This window comes from Emys orbicularis, chromosome 3, assembly GCF_028017835.1.
Source record: "Emys orbicularis isolate rEmyOrb1 chromosome 3, rEmyOrb1.hap1, whole genome shotgun sequence".
Taxonomy (NCBI): domain Eukaryota; kingdom Metazoa; phylum Chordata; order Testudines; family Emydidae; genus Emys; species Emys orbicularis.
Window position 1 is genome coordinate 28,785,303 of NC_088685.1, and position 14,963 is coordinate 28,800,265.

General features: G+C 40.9%; 1 protein-coding gene across 2 annotated transcripts in view; it reads left to right on the forward strand.

Annotated features, from left to right (window-relative positions):
- The window catches only part of NBAS (NBAS subunit of NRZ tethering complex), a 409,271-nt gene that overhangs the window by 207,504 nt on the left and 186,804 nt on the right, over window positions 1-14,963 (forward strand). For both annotated transcript variants that reach the window (XM_065400708.1, XM_065400709.1), the window contains 2 exons: window positions 7,958-8,034; window positions 8,611-8,748. In XM_065400708.1, coding sequence (XP_065256780.1) covers window positions 7,958-8,034; window positions 8,611-8,748 — 215 coding nt within the window. The remainder of the gene's footprint in view (window positions 1-7,957; window positions 8,035-8,610; window positions 8,749-14,963) is intronic.

Consider the following 14,963-nt stretch of genomic DNA (forward strand, 5'->3'; position numbering starts at 1 on the left):
GTGAAACTGACTATAATTATGCTTCCTTTTTTTTTTTTTATTGACACTTGGACCTTTCTAATGTTTAACAATGTTTGTTAAAATGCAAACTGTATTATGCATCCAAGAGCTGTTCCAGAACAAAAGAAAAATACACAATTAATAAATAAAGGAAGTTTGGCAAATCCATCAGTGACTCTCTAATATTTTATAGTCACAAATTCTTTAGTTTCTTCAATTGGGCATTGACTTTCCAAAATACCCAGTTTGCACTGACAGGATTACAATTTAATTTATTGGAATGTGGATAGAAAAGTAAATGCTGCACATATTGTGAGTATCTGTCAGTTTTGTGAGCATCACCTAGAATGATGGGTAAATGGCAGTCTCCTTTTAAGATGGTATGAGTTTTCTCAGGAGATCTCAGATTGGGTCACAGGACCATAAGCCGTTATTTTTTCCTCTTCATTATTATAGGCTTTGCAGTTTTAAGATATGAGTTTCGGTAAAACTCCTTCTTCAATGATTAGCAATGAAGGCATTCAACCAAAATACTTGTCTCCTGAATTTATTCCTTTAGTTTTTATCAGATCTACAGGTTGCTTTTTTTTTTTTTTTAAAGGGAACCCGACAAGGCTGGGAACTCTAAAATGAGACCAGTCGGCTTCATTTTGGTTTGCAAGTAGTAGAGTGCAAGTAATACAAGTTGTGTGTACATGGCATACCAACCCCTCTTCCCCATATGCCTGAACCATATTGCAAGGTATCTGAAACTAATAAGAATATTTTATATGCTTCAGATACAAGATTTCCATACATTTCAATACCTTGCACATTTACAGGAACAAAGGGACACCACAGCATGTGTATTTGTGTTTGTATCATGTGCGTAAGACACAAAGAAACTCAATACTCTGGGTTTGTACACAGCATGTTGTCCAGGTGAGAAGCTGAGATGTCGATTAATATTGTTCTTGGGTGAGATTGCAGATTTGGTTGATATAGGTAACTTCGTTGACATGATCTACTTTGGCTTTTGAAAGGCATTTAGCTTGGTTCCACATGACATTCTGATTGAATGGTGGGTTTTTTTGTACAAAATAAATTTAGCTCATATGAAATAGTTACAAAAACTGGCTGATTGACCTCATATTTTTGTTATTAATGGGGCATCATCCGTAGCATGGATGTGTTTCTAGTGGAGTTCCACAGTTATTACTCGTAGGCCAAACACTATTCTATGGTTTTATCAGTGATTTGGAAGAAAATACCAACTCATTGCTGTAAAAGTTTGCAGATGACACAGAGATTGGTGGAATGGTAAATAATGACAGATCACTCGTACAGAGCAATATGAATTGCTTGTTAAGCTGAGTACAATCAAACATATTTTAATACAGTTGAATATCAGCTCATATAGCTAGGAATAAAGAATGTAGGCCATATTTACAGGATGTGGCACTGTATCATGTTAAAGCAGTGACTCTGAAAAGGAATTAGGGTAATGGTAGATAACTAGCTAATTATGTGTGTGACAAGGTAGCATAGCAATCTGGAAAGAATTAAGGGCTCCTGGCCTGTCATATAATTCAGCAGGGGAATATAAGGAGGAGGAAGCTGAGTACAGAGACAAGAAGTGAAAGGTATGCCCTAGCTCCCCTGCTAAGTAGAGGCAAGGGAAATCCAGTGTAGGCCAATTTAATTGCTTTATTTTTTGTAGTGTTTATGGTTTTGTGTTTGACTACTAAACTGAGGCAAGCGCCTTAAACGGACATGGGTTTAGCTTGGCATTGCTTCCCTTCCTCAGCTGGTGACATAGCCTGCTAGCCTACAATGAGTTTCCAGTACACTTCTGTAGCTACAAAGTCTACTGCACAGCAATATCAGCAGTGGTTGCAGTATAACAACACAGTGGGTGAAAGATGCTTGTCTCTTATGTAAAAATGATGCCTTTGATGCCCTATATGTCTGTTTGCCTGCACAAATAAATATGGGCAGGCAAACAGACAGTCATGCACATTACTTTTGGTAAAAGTCTTAAGTTAGCAATTGTTAACATAAGTAGAACAGAGTAGTAATTTAATCAGCACCATTAAAACATAATTATATATATAAATTCAAAGATTATTGAAAAAAATATATGTTCTATGTCTCTGGTCCATCAATAGGTCACTGAATAGATTTGAACTCTGCAACTCTTCAGATGTTTTTTTTATTCTTATTATTATTCTTATTATTATTTAAAACTTGTAGGAGGTGAAGGATAGGAATCTTGTCAGTTCAGGGGAAGGAGTAGATATCTCGATAGATCTGTAGATAGATGTTATACACAGAGTGGCAAAGATAAGGGTATTTATTTATCCAGTCTCTTTTATGGGCATTGATTTCTATATCAATAATATGGACAGCTTTCCCTCTGTGAATGTTGCTTTGAAATTAAACTTCTCATGTTGTGGTTTCCAGAGAGGCATTTGGTTTGCATGGTGCTCATGCTTGCCTTACACAATACTTTTTTGCAGTGATCTTGGGTTTCACCCATTCCAATTCTTGCTGTTTTGACTGCAGAAAAGTTACATTGTTCTCTAAGTTTAAATTAATTCCCCTTGAAGTCTATAGCAAAATGCCCACTGACTTCAATAGGATCTTCAAGGGTGTTCTGAGGTAGGGTTGGATACCACAGTGATATGAGCCCTTTGCAGATAATGAGAGTTAATATTAGGAGTTGATATAAGGGATCAGAGTCTCACGGATGTACAGCCTTGACTATTGTGTGATGTGCCTCAAACAGTGCTAATGTTGGCTTGGTGAAGAGCTGCTCTTAGATGACACTGAACAATCCTGGAAGCAGAGCCTGGAAGCATTCCAAGCTTTCCCCTATACCTCCTCTATTTTTCTGAAGGCTTCCACTTTGAGACCCAGAGTTGAGAGCCTCAGCTGGTTATTAAAATGGCATCAGCATTGTGCAGAATGGCTCAGATAGGATAAAGATACTGTGTTTGGAGCTATTGTCTGTCTCTGCATTCAGAGAGAGCAAGTGAAAAAACACCATCAAAGATGTACATGAAGGTCAGGATCTCTTTTTGCACAGAAGCCTAAGAGTTCCTACGACAGTTTTTTTGTCCCTAATAAGAAAAAAGCTTACATTTTATAAGAGCTCTGGAGCAAGTTTCAAGGCTTACAGCATATTTGGAGGAGAATCTATCTTTTAAAGAGAAACTATAGACTTTTTATCCCTGATGACTTCAAATTATTTTGACAACAGATGTCTTCAGAATTATCAAAAGAGACGGAAGATCCACTTCAGAGGAAATCCACCAAACTGCTCCTCTCAAATGCACTCAACAACCAACAATTCAGGAAATTCATTGTCTTATGAAGAACATCACTCAGACATTGCCAGTGGGTGCAAAAGGGAAGAGGTTTAGCTCCAGTTACTTTCAGATGACCCAGAAAATAGTTATAGCCCAATTCTGTACTTCTGATTGGGTTACATCTTTACTGGGTTACAGAAAAATTCATAGTGAAGTGTTTGGAAGCAATCATGGTAGTTTGAAGAAGGCTACTTATTATGTATACTGGACTATGAAGATGCTTAAATTCACATCTGGTGGTGATATATCCATATGTATCTCAGATTTCCAGTAAGGGAGCAGATTAGTTTATTCTCAGGAGCTAGTCTAAGATTGCAGATCCAACTCCTTAAGAGTTAAGAACAACCACAGTCCTCACCACTTTCCAGTCCAAGTTCAAGGCAAGCTTCTTTGACCTTGCCTTCACTAATAAAAATATATAGCACAATATGTATAACAATATATTGTATACTATAATGTATTTTTTTGTAAATCCACAAGCAACTTTTCCATTAGGAAAAGGAAGGGAAAAAGAAGGAAAAAACGGTATATGACTGCCATTAGTCATACTGCTTAATGCAGTCTTGGAAAGCACCTGGGCACCATGCTGATGGGCATGGTACAGGAACCTGAATAGAATAAAAGATTGCCTTTTGGCCTGGTCTTGGTGCCATGGTTGTTCACACAATGCTTGGGAGTACTGAGTGGCTAACTACGTAGGAGTATGGTATTTGTGTACCTGGACAATTGGCTCATTAAGGACAATATTTTGTAAAAGATCCAAAGATTAGTCATGCAGGTTCTGGGTTCATTAGGGTTCTCAAGAAAAAAAAATACCCAGAATACCAGCCTCTCTACAGCTAGAGAACATCAATAAAATGTTAACAAATTCCTATGCATGTTATTAGCCGTACCATTGTATTTCCTGCCCTGAACATAGGGAACATCGCAAATAACCTTAGTTGCAAAAACAACAACATTCAGATTTTAATAGTAACTATGTTAGGAGATCTGTTAGATATCTTGACTCAGACAGGATCCAGGACATGTTGAGTTTAGCCAAAATAATTTGCCAGAGCTAGAAGCTTTTGTCAGAAGCCAAGTTACCAGCATAGGTAGTGATGACCACATCGGTAGTCTTAGTACCTGTGGCCTGGTGCCACCTGAGCAACCTCTGTGGTCACGTGGCATCCAAAGACTTGCTTATTGCATATGGCTGAGGGAGAACATCCCAACCACCACAGTGATAACCTGCAATTATAAATAGTCCTCCAAACTTCCTTTACAATGAAAAAGTAACCACATAAGCAATCCCGCTCCCCTGGGATGAGGAGCTCACAAGAAGAGGCTGAAATACACAGGCCTCTTGGTAGGGAGCCCACAGGAGTGGTTCTTGGATCAGGGAGTATCAGAGTGTATCAAATATCCTTTTAGGCCATGTGTATACTACATGGACTATAGCAGCATAGGTATGGTGCTATAGCTATGTCAGCATAACCTTGTAGTGTAGATGCAGATGTCAGAGATGGAGAGGTTTTTCCGTCATTGTAGGAACTCCACCTCCCGAAGCAGTGGTAACTAGATTGATGGAAGCATTGTTCTGTCGACCGAACTGCAACTACAATGGGTGTTAGGTAGACATAGCTACAGCACTCAGGAGTATGCCTTTTTCACACCCCTGAGAGACGTAGCTATGTTGACCTAAATTTTAAGTGTCGACAAGGCTGTTAAAAGGGGCAGGGTGCTAGGCATGCAGGAGTTGTCACTATTATATATTTTGGTGAAATCATACTCCTGCTCTGCAAATAATTGAGAAAGTAAATGTGGTTTTGGCAGATTAATAATTCCTCATTGCAGTGTTTGATCCATGTTTTATAAAAGTGCGTTTACAAAAGGTTGCACGTGATTCTTGGAACTGAGACTGGGTTTTAAAAATTTAATATTTAGGTTGGGTGGGTTGAATATTGGTTTTGAGGAGATTACAAACATCTAAGCAGACACTAGAGAATTCATCAGGGGCACAATGAGTGGGAAGAAAGTACAAGTACACATGATGTCACTGTGATCTAGTGGATTAAGCATTCCACCAGGAGTCAGGAGACCTGGGTTCTGTTTCCGACTCTGCCTCTGGTTTGCTGGGTGACCTTAGGCAAGTCACTGCACCTCTTTGCCTCAGTAGCCCATCTGTAAAATGGGGATAATGATACTGACCTCTTTGTAAAGTGTGTTGAGATCTACTGATGGAAGAATTATTACATCTTCCCGAAGTGAGCAGTGAACTACAGAATAACTGCTGGTGATATTTTTTGTGTCTGGCATAGTGCATTCAAAGAAGATATACAGTAAAACCAAAACACCTTATCCTTTAGTGCTGCTTACATATAGCTGGTGTCCAAATGCTGCCTTTTCTATTTGAAATTTATAGGTCCAGAGAAAGTTCCTTCTTTGTAGGATTCACTTCTACATAGAATAGACAAGACCCTTTGTCCCCTGCATGCCTCAAAACCATGGGTTTTCCAGTTTCTCTTAAATGACTGGAGGCAGGTGGAACCTTTTGTCCTGTCTGGGGCATAGGTCTACCCTCTCTGCTTTTCCCAGATTTATATTACATGTAAGACTTATTTTTTATGGGATTTATTAATTTCATTTTGTCGGTTTATTTTTAGCAATATTTGAGTTTTTTGCAGATGACAGAAAATCAGAGGTTTGGGGGGCTTTTGTAAATGGCTTTTATATATACTGTAATTAATAATATAGTATGCATTACTCATTGCAGTAGTATTTATTCTGATTAATCTCTTTTGTAATGTTTCAAACAGCACTAGGTTAAAGTGCAATAGGGAACCTTTCGTACACACGGGCAGGATCTGCACAAACCAGATATGTTCAACACTTTACTGCACTTGAGAAATCACACCCCTGTAGTCTGCATGACAGCTCCAGTTAAACAAGCCATTCAGGGACTGCACAAGGGGAGGGGGCTAAGCAGGGGCATGAGCTGCCCCAATAATTGGCCGTGGCACAGAACTTTGTGGGGCAGGGGCACAGAACATGCCCCTCCAAAAGCAATGAAGTTTAAATTCCTGTGCATGCCCCTGAAGCCCTTAGGTACAAGTAACCATTTCTGGTGTATTTTCTGATGTTTTATTGGTTAAACATTGATTTATTTTTGTATTGGTGTGTTTTATTGATGTTTATCAAATAACACCTAAGATCAGAAGCCCTAATTATATGCTTCCAAAAAAGTGCAGACCTTCATTGGTGACATTTTTTGGACATCTTGACCCTTCCTTTTTTCCCCCTCAGCCAGTTTAATTTGAAATGTAAATGCCCTGAAAGGGAACCAGCAAATTTGGTTTTGGAGTGTTGAACTCAAGGTTTTCCTCAGGCACTCTCCTGTCCCCAGTCACCTGCCTGGCAGGGAAGGAGAAGTGGAAAGCCAAGGTCAGGAAATGTGCTGTGGACTTAGAGGCAGAGAGGGTTTGGCTTGTCCTGCCTGGAGACTCCCACAGTTTGTCAGATGAAGTTCGTTCATAACAATACTTATTGCTCATTCTCCCATTGCCCTCTAGGATCTCTGTGATTCTTCTTCTCTTCTGATAGGAAAGCACTGTCCAGGAAAGTTCTGTCTTTTATTTGAAAATCAGTACTACATTAGGGGCTAATATAAAGCCCATTGACTTCAGTGGACTTTGGATCACAACCACAATTTCTCTGCAGTCTTTTGGTATCTCATCAGTTGGCAAACAGCTTTCAGAAATAATTGTTAGTGAAACAGTTAGCTAATTTTCTTAATTTTTTAGAATATGTATCATCTGGACCAGCTGCTTTGCTTGTTCTTTATCAATACTTAATTGTACAGGTCTTCCTTTAAAATAACACAATACTATGTTGCTTTTTTATTTAAAGTCGAAAAGTTGATTAATATTTGAGATTTTTGTTGTGTGCAGCTTACAAGTAAATTTGATGCTCTAGCTTCAGAAAACAATGTATTTTACAATATTCATAAAATCATAGAATATCAGGGTTGGAAGGGACCTATGGAGATCATCTAGTCCAACCCCCTGCTCAAAGCAAGACCAGTCCCCAACTAAATCATCCCAGCCAGGGACCTTAAAAACCTCTAAGGAAGGAGATTCCACCACCTCCCTAGGTAACCCATTCCAGTGCTTCACCACCTTCCTAGTGAAAAAGTTTTCCCTAATATCCAACCTAAACCTCTCCCGCTGCAACTTGAGACCATTATTCTTCTGCTTGGTTTTCTTTAATGCTCATAACTTTATACTACTGCCTTGATTTTACAACCAACAGATTTAGTTGTTGTAAATCAGCGCAGAAAATGTTTCAGCAGTTTGTTTTGGGGTCTGATACTGCAGTGTTTCACCTTTTTTGCTTAATGTATAAATGCTTTGCCTGGAAGTTAAGGTAAATCGGGATTGCAGTTTAACTACACATTATCTTTTCCTGGATTGCACTCATTAATGTTTAATTTAACATATATAGAATGCTTCAAGCTAGAGTCTAAAAATATGGTTACATGGTAAATATTTCACTTGCTAACTGTGAAGGACAGATGGGTCAGTAATCAAACCTTTATTTCCCCTCTCCCCCCCCCTCCTGTATTTCAGTTCTGTTACAACTGGCTAGTGATGCTTTACCAAATGATATGACCTTATCCCTTGCCTACCTACTTGCATTACCACAGGTAAGTTTACCTTTGTGTGTGTGTGTGTGTGCGCGCGCGCAAACGTTAGCCTCTTATATATTTGCTTGCTTATAATTTTGGAAACCTGTTTCTTTGGGCTTAAAATTCATATCCTTGATCTCTACAAAATCCAGCTTTGGGCTGATAACATTGAAGAAAATCTGAACAGATGTTACTGAATTGTTGTGTCGTGAGTGGTGGTGGGAGCCATACATCCTGATATTAAAATTAACTTGTCGAGCCTTTTTGCACACCAATAACTCAAATGCGGCTGACAAATTTGGAAGGTAGCATTTTAATAAAGAGGGATCAGAATTGTATTTAATGTAGCTGAGTGATATTTTGCGGTAGCCTCAAGACAGCAGCTAGTGTAATACAGGTGGTCTTTTGTGATGTATTTTGATGCAGTTATGTCCATTTTTGCTCTGTATTAAATCCCTTTTAGGGGGGAGAAAAACGCATGTAGCCAGTTCTACTTCTAAACCATGGTTCAAGACTAGCTTCTAGAAAGCTTGTGCACTTACAATTATAAACTTGTTAATTCTTTCATCTAAGTTAATGTCCTTTTTCTCTTAGGTGGTAGATGCCAACAAGTGCTTTGAAAAGCAATCACATTCTGCTTTATCTCTCCAGCTGGCAAGTTATTACTATAGCCTGCAGATCTATGCTCATTTGGCACCATGTTTCAAGGACAAATGCCATCCCCTCTACAGGGTTAGTTCTCTTTTTTCCCGATATTCATTAATATGCAATATAAAATCTATTCTAAAAAGCCTGTATTAAGCCTGTTAAGGAGCAGCTCTGACTTGCACTTTGGACAGTCAGCCAGGTTGTATATAATTATTTCTTCTACTGTTCTGTAAACAGAGAAGTACTTAACATATGTTTCAAAAAAGTATAGTACATGTTTTTGATATGTTAAGCTATTTAGGATTTCTATACAGTAGCGCTGTCCATTTCCAAAGCACTTTACAAACATTCATCATATACTGAATAGATCATCTGCCAGCATGGATATTACACTTCTGGGGAAGACTAAACTGTCTGTCTAAACAAGAACTGTGTTGTTCCAAAAGGTTTCTTTTACGTGTTTTGAGACAGTGTATTGTTGCACTGTACCTTAGGTCAAAAATACTGCATAGCAAATTGATTACCAAATGATAATTACTCACTGATTTGATCAATTTCTTTCTGTTGTACAGATTCTCTCCCTATTCATCACTAATAGAATTTTGGAGGTGGTCCAGTGTTGTTTCTTGGAGGCTCAGGGACTAAATCCAATCCTTCATCTCGGGCCACTAGATGTTCTGCCTCCAGCAGCTGAACAAGTTGATGGTTCAGTTTCTCCTGATCATTTTATCTTATCATTTTTAATTTGTATTTGTTTTATTGGAATAGAGACTTACAATATTTCTTACTTCTCTTCCCCAAGATCAGGTATCTGGCAGAGTGGTGGGTTCAATCACTTGGTTCTGCAGCTAGCAGTACCTCCTTTCTGGGACTCCTCTGCCTCCATTCACTCATGGTAGAGCTGTCCAGCCAGCATAGGGAGAAGCAGTGAGGCAGCTCTAGAGAGGGCAAATTAAACTCTGCCTGTTCATAGTTAAGGCTACGGTTTTGTCACAGAGGTCGCAGAAGTCACAGAATCCGTGACTTCCAAAGACCTCCATGACTTCAGCTCCGGCAGCTGGGAGCTGCAGGATCCTGCCGCCTCCTGCACTGGCAGGGAGCGGTAATGTACCCCTGCTGCCTGAGGCAGCGGCTCTCCACGCTTTCAGCCACAGCGGAGGTACCCCGCAGCTCCCAGACACTGCCGACAGGGGGACCCCTGCCAGCTCCCTGCCTGCCTCTGCGGGCATGGGGGTCCCCCACCAGCTCCCCACCCGCCACCGCCATGGGGCAGAGGTACTCAATGATTTTTTTGCCTCTGTCTTCACGAACAAGGTCAGCTCCCAGACTGCTGCGCTGGGCAGCACAGTATGGGGAGAAGGTGACCAGCCCTCTGTGGAGAAAGAAGTGGTTCGGGACTATTTAGAAAAACTGGACGAGCACAAGTCCATGGGGCCAGATGCGCTGCATCCGAGAGTGCTAAAGGAGTTGGCGGATGTGATTGCAGAGCCATTGGCCATTATCTTTGAAAACTCATGGCGATCGGGGGAGGTCCCGGATGACTGGAAAAAGGCTAAAGTAGTGCCCATCTTTAAAAAAGGGAAGAAGGAGGATCCGGGGAACTACAGGCCAGTCAGCCTCACCTCAATTCCTGGAAAAATGGAGCAGGTCCTCAAGGAATCAATTCTGAAGCACTTAGAGGAGACGAAAATGATCAGGAACAGTCAGCATGGATTCACCAAGGGCAAGTCATGCCTGACTAACCTAATTGACTTCTATGAGGAGATAACTGGGTCTGTGGATGAGGGGAAAGCAGTGGATATGTTATTCCTTGACTTTAGCAAAGCTTTTGATACGGTCTCCCACAGTATTCTTGCCAGCAAGTTAAAGAAGTATGGGCTGGATGAATGGACTATAAGGTGGATAGAAAGCTGGCTAGATCGTCGGGCTCAATGGGTAGTGATCAATGGCTCCATGTCTAGTTGGCAGCCAGTTTCAAGCGGAGTGCCCCAAGTGTCGGTCCTGGGGCCAGTTTTGTTCAATATTTTCATTAATGATCTGGAGAATGGCGTGGACTGCACTCTCAGCAAGTTTGCAGATGACACTAAACTGGGAGGAGTGGTAGATACGCTGGAGGGTAGGGATAGGATACAGAGGGACCGAGACAAATTAGACGATTGGGCCAAAAGAAACCTGATGAGGTTCAACAAGGACAAGTGCAGAGTCCTGCACTTAGGACAGAAGAATCCCATTCACTGTTACAGACTAGGGACCGAATGGCTAGGAAGCAGTTCTGCAGGAAAGGACCTAGGGGTTACAGTGGACGAGAAGCTGGATATGAGTCAACGGTGTGCTCTTGTTGCCAAGAAGGCTAACGGCATTTTGGGCTGTATAAGTAGAGGCATTGCCAGCAGATCGAGGAACGTGATCGTTCCCATTTATTCGACATTGGTGAGGCCTCATCTGGAGTACTGTGTCCAGTTTTGGGCCCCACACTACAAGAAGGATGTGGAAAAATTGGAAAGAGTCCAGCAGAGGGCAACAAAAATTATTAGGGGTCTGGAGCACATGACTTATGAGGAGAGGCTGAGGGAACTGGGATTGTTTAGTCTGCAGAAGAGAAGAATGAGGGGGGATTTGATAGCTGCTTTCAACTACCTGAAAGGGGGTTCCAAAGAAGATGGATCTAGACTGTTCTCAGTGGTACCAGATGACAGAACAAGGAGTAATGGTCTCAAGTTGCAGTGGGGGAGGTTTAGGTTGGATATTAGGAAAGACTTTTTCACTAGGAGGGTGGTGAAGCACTGAAATGGGTTACCTAGGGAGGTGGTGGAATCTCCTTCCTTACAGGTTTTTAAGGTCAGGCTTGACAAAGCCCTGGCTGGGATTGTTCCCTGGTTTGAGGAGTTGTTAAACTAATGTAAGATGTGATTCAGTGAAAGGAATAACAGACGTTAAGGAAGGATAAGAGAGCAAAGACATGGATTACATTTTTAAAGGTTGCAGGCTTAGGGCTTAACCGTATAAACACTTTGTTCATATGGCAACTTGAAAAACAATGTTAAAGTTAGGTATCCAAGTTTGTCATCCACTCTACAGCTCCCGGCTGTCCTTCTGGAGAAATTGAAAAACTTACACACATACTTAACTTTACACACTGTGAGTAATCCCATAGTAGCGAATGGGACTACTCGCAGTGCATGAAGTTAAGCATCTGCATAAATCTTTGTACGGTCAGGGCTTTACTCAGTGAAGGCTAGTGCACAGAATGAGGGACTGACGTGTATTTTTTTTTTTTTTTTAAGATAGATTAAATGAGTAGGTGATGTAGTCAGCCATTTTCTTATAGACATCCTGGGGGAAAAAATGGGTCTTCAAGAGGAATTTAATTGAGGAGAAGGTAGGTCTTATTTAAACAGTATTAAATCCTGGGACTACATCAGTGCATTCTGGTGTGCCCTAAAATATACAGCCCATCTGGTGTGCACTAACACACCATAAAGACAACCCTGTGGTGGCTTTGTGGACCAGCTCAGGAAGGAATTATTTACTAAGATCACTTCTGGAGGACATTTCTGTTCTCCAAGCCTACATTTCTTATTTTCATCAAAAGATAAATTTTGTAGGTCTTCTTCCTATTGATAGAACAGATAAGAGGATAACTGTTTTACTGATCTACAAGGAAAGCATACTATCTTCCAGAGTGTGGGGGTCCTCCAGGATGCCATATTCTGAACTCTCAGGGTGTTCACAGGCAAACAGAAAAGATAGATAGGACCTACTTTGAGTTCCATATCAATAATACACATTTGTAGCGTTTATTTTATCTTGTCATGAAATTTTTTTACTTGAGGAATTTAAGAATTACTAAACTTGACTGAAGAATTGCAGTTTGGATGTTCCAGCAGCTCACCCCAAAATTATTTACTCTGATTAGATTTTCTTCTCAAACAGACCTTTTTCTTACTTCTCAGGCAAAGTCTTGAAAACTGTAATTATTCCTATTAGAATCTTGTTATACATAGCCAAGAAAAAAATGTAATAAATTGTAGTGTGAGTATGTGATGTACTTCCCCGGGCTGCAATCTGGAACTGGGATACCTCTCTGGCATACCAGTCTGGGCCCCCTCTCACTCTGTGAGGCTGTGACAAACTGCAGTCCTCTCCAGATCTTGCACTTACGCAGCCATACACACACAGGGACACACCCAGCTGCAGTTACCTGAATGCTTTCTCTAGCCACTCATGAACCAACAATAGAGAGGTTTCAGCCACTTCCTCTCAGCTCCCCAGCCTAGCACCCCAGAGCTGTACCGTCTTGCCCTGGTCAAAAGCGTGATCAATGTAAGTTTATTACCCAGTCCACCCGTCCCTCAGTGTGGAGAGGACAATGCACCAGCCCCTGTTCCTGAGCAGATTTCCCTTTACACTTCAAACAACACACTGTTTTAGGTGAAAAATATAAAACTGATTTATTAACTACAGAAAGATAGATTTTAAGTGATTGTAAGTAATAGCATAGAGATCAAAGTTGGTTACCTTAGAACTTAGATTGCGATTTTGTTTTATTTCTTGACATTAGACAGGATTTGAATCAAGCAGTGTCTCACCCTGATGGTACAAACAGTTCACCAATCTGCCATGTACAGGCTAGAAATCCTTTCAGCCTGGGACCACATCCCCAGTTCAGTCTTTGTTCCTAAGGTGTTTCCAGGTGTTGAGTCGTGGGGGAGGTGGGGAGGGAGGCCAAGTGATGAGGTCACTTCCCCTTTTTATAGTTTCTTCCATGTGGCGGGAACTTCATTGTTCCAAGCAAACTCCCCAGCACAGTTTGTGGAAAAGGCACGAGATGGAGTCCCGTGTCACATGATGTAGTCACCTGCCCTTGCATGCTTCAATGAGTCATAACTGCCATTATCCATATACTGGCTGAAGTGTCCACAGGAAAATCCATCAGGTGGGGATAAGCTTCTTCCATGGCCCATTGTGTTCATTGATGGGCCATTAACTTGAATGGTTCATCCACAATGTGCTGGCTAAACTGGATGTAAAGTACCTTGTGGGTGTCACCCCAGTAGCAAACACATTTGAAATACTGGTACATAGTCAATATTCATAACTTCAGATACAATGACAGCACATGCAATCCAGCAGGATATTAATATTCAACAGATCAAGACTTTTAGAATGATACCTCACAAGGCATACTTTGCATAAAACATATAATTATATTACCATGGTAAATATGGGGATGTCAGAGTGTTGATTTGTGGTGCAGAATGTCACATAGTATTAGAAAAGATCACTTTTAAAATGAAGGTCTGAAGTGTAGTCCTCTTTGAATGCATACCCTTTAATTAAGGGGAATGATGATAGTATCAGTAAGTGACCTTTTAGAATATGTCTACACTGCAATTAAAAACATATGGCTGGCCCGTGTCAGCTGACCCAGGCTAAGGGCTCAGGCTAAGGGGCTGTTTAATGTTTGGGCTTGGGCAGGAGTACAGGGTCTGGGATCCCACAAATGGGTAGAGCCCCAGAGCTAAGGCTCTAGCCAGAGTCCAAATGGCTCATTGCAGTTAAATAGCCACTTAGACCGAGCCGAAGTCAGCTGATATGGACAAGCTGCGAGCGTTTAATTGCAGTTTACACATACCCTTAGATCAGGGGTCGACAACCTTCAGCATGTGGCCCATCAGGGTAATCCGTTGGTGGGCCGCGAGACATATTGTTTACGTTGACCGTCCGCAGGCATGGCCCCCCGCAGTTCCCAGTGGCCACGGTTCGACGTTCCCTTAGATGCAACATCTTCAAATATTTGTTGATTTCTCCTTTAAAGGAAAATCTGTAATTGCAAGCTCATATTAGAAATTGCGGGTATTCTTCATTTGAGTGAACAAGGTTATTCTCTAACTGCATAGATTTTTGCCTGTTCTGTTGTTTAGTTTTTTTACTCTGTGCACATCACTGGCAATGACATGAGGGACCAATAATCTGTGTGCAGAATTAGTGTGCGTCAACCCAGCTGCTACTAAGAATGTCACCAAAATTCCATTTTCATCTGCCTTGCAAATAGTGTATTGCATGAGTTTTAAGTTCTCATTCATAACTTCCCAAACTCTTCACACTTTAATTTCCCTGAGTAGCTAGGCTTTCTCAATTAATAAAGGAGTTTTAAATTGCTAGGTATTGGAACAAGGGGAAACAAGCAAACTTGTTCTGAAAGCTCAAAAAGTATTGCTCTTCTGCTAAGGCCATGTGAAACCCACATTCTCCTGATCTTGCAGTCAATAATGTCATGGCTTTTGACCATTGTTCAA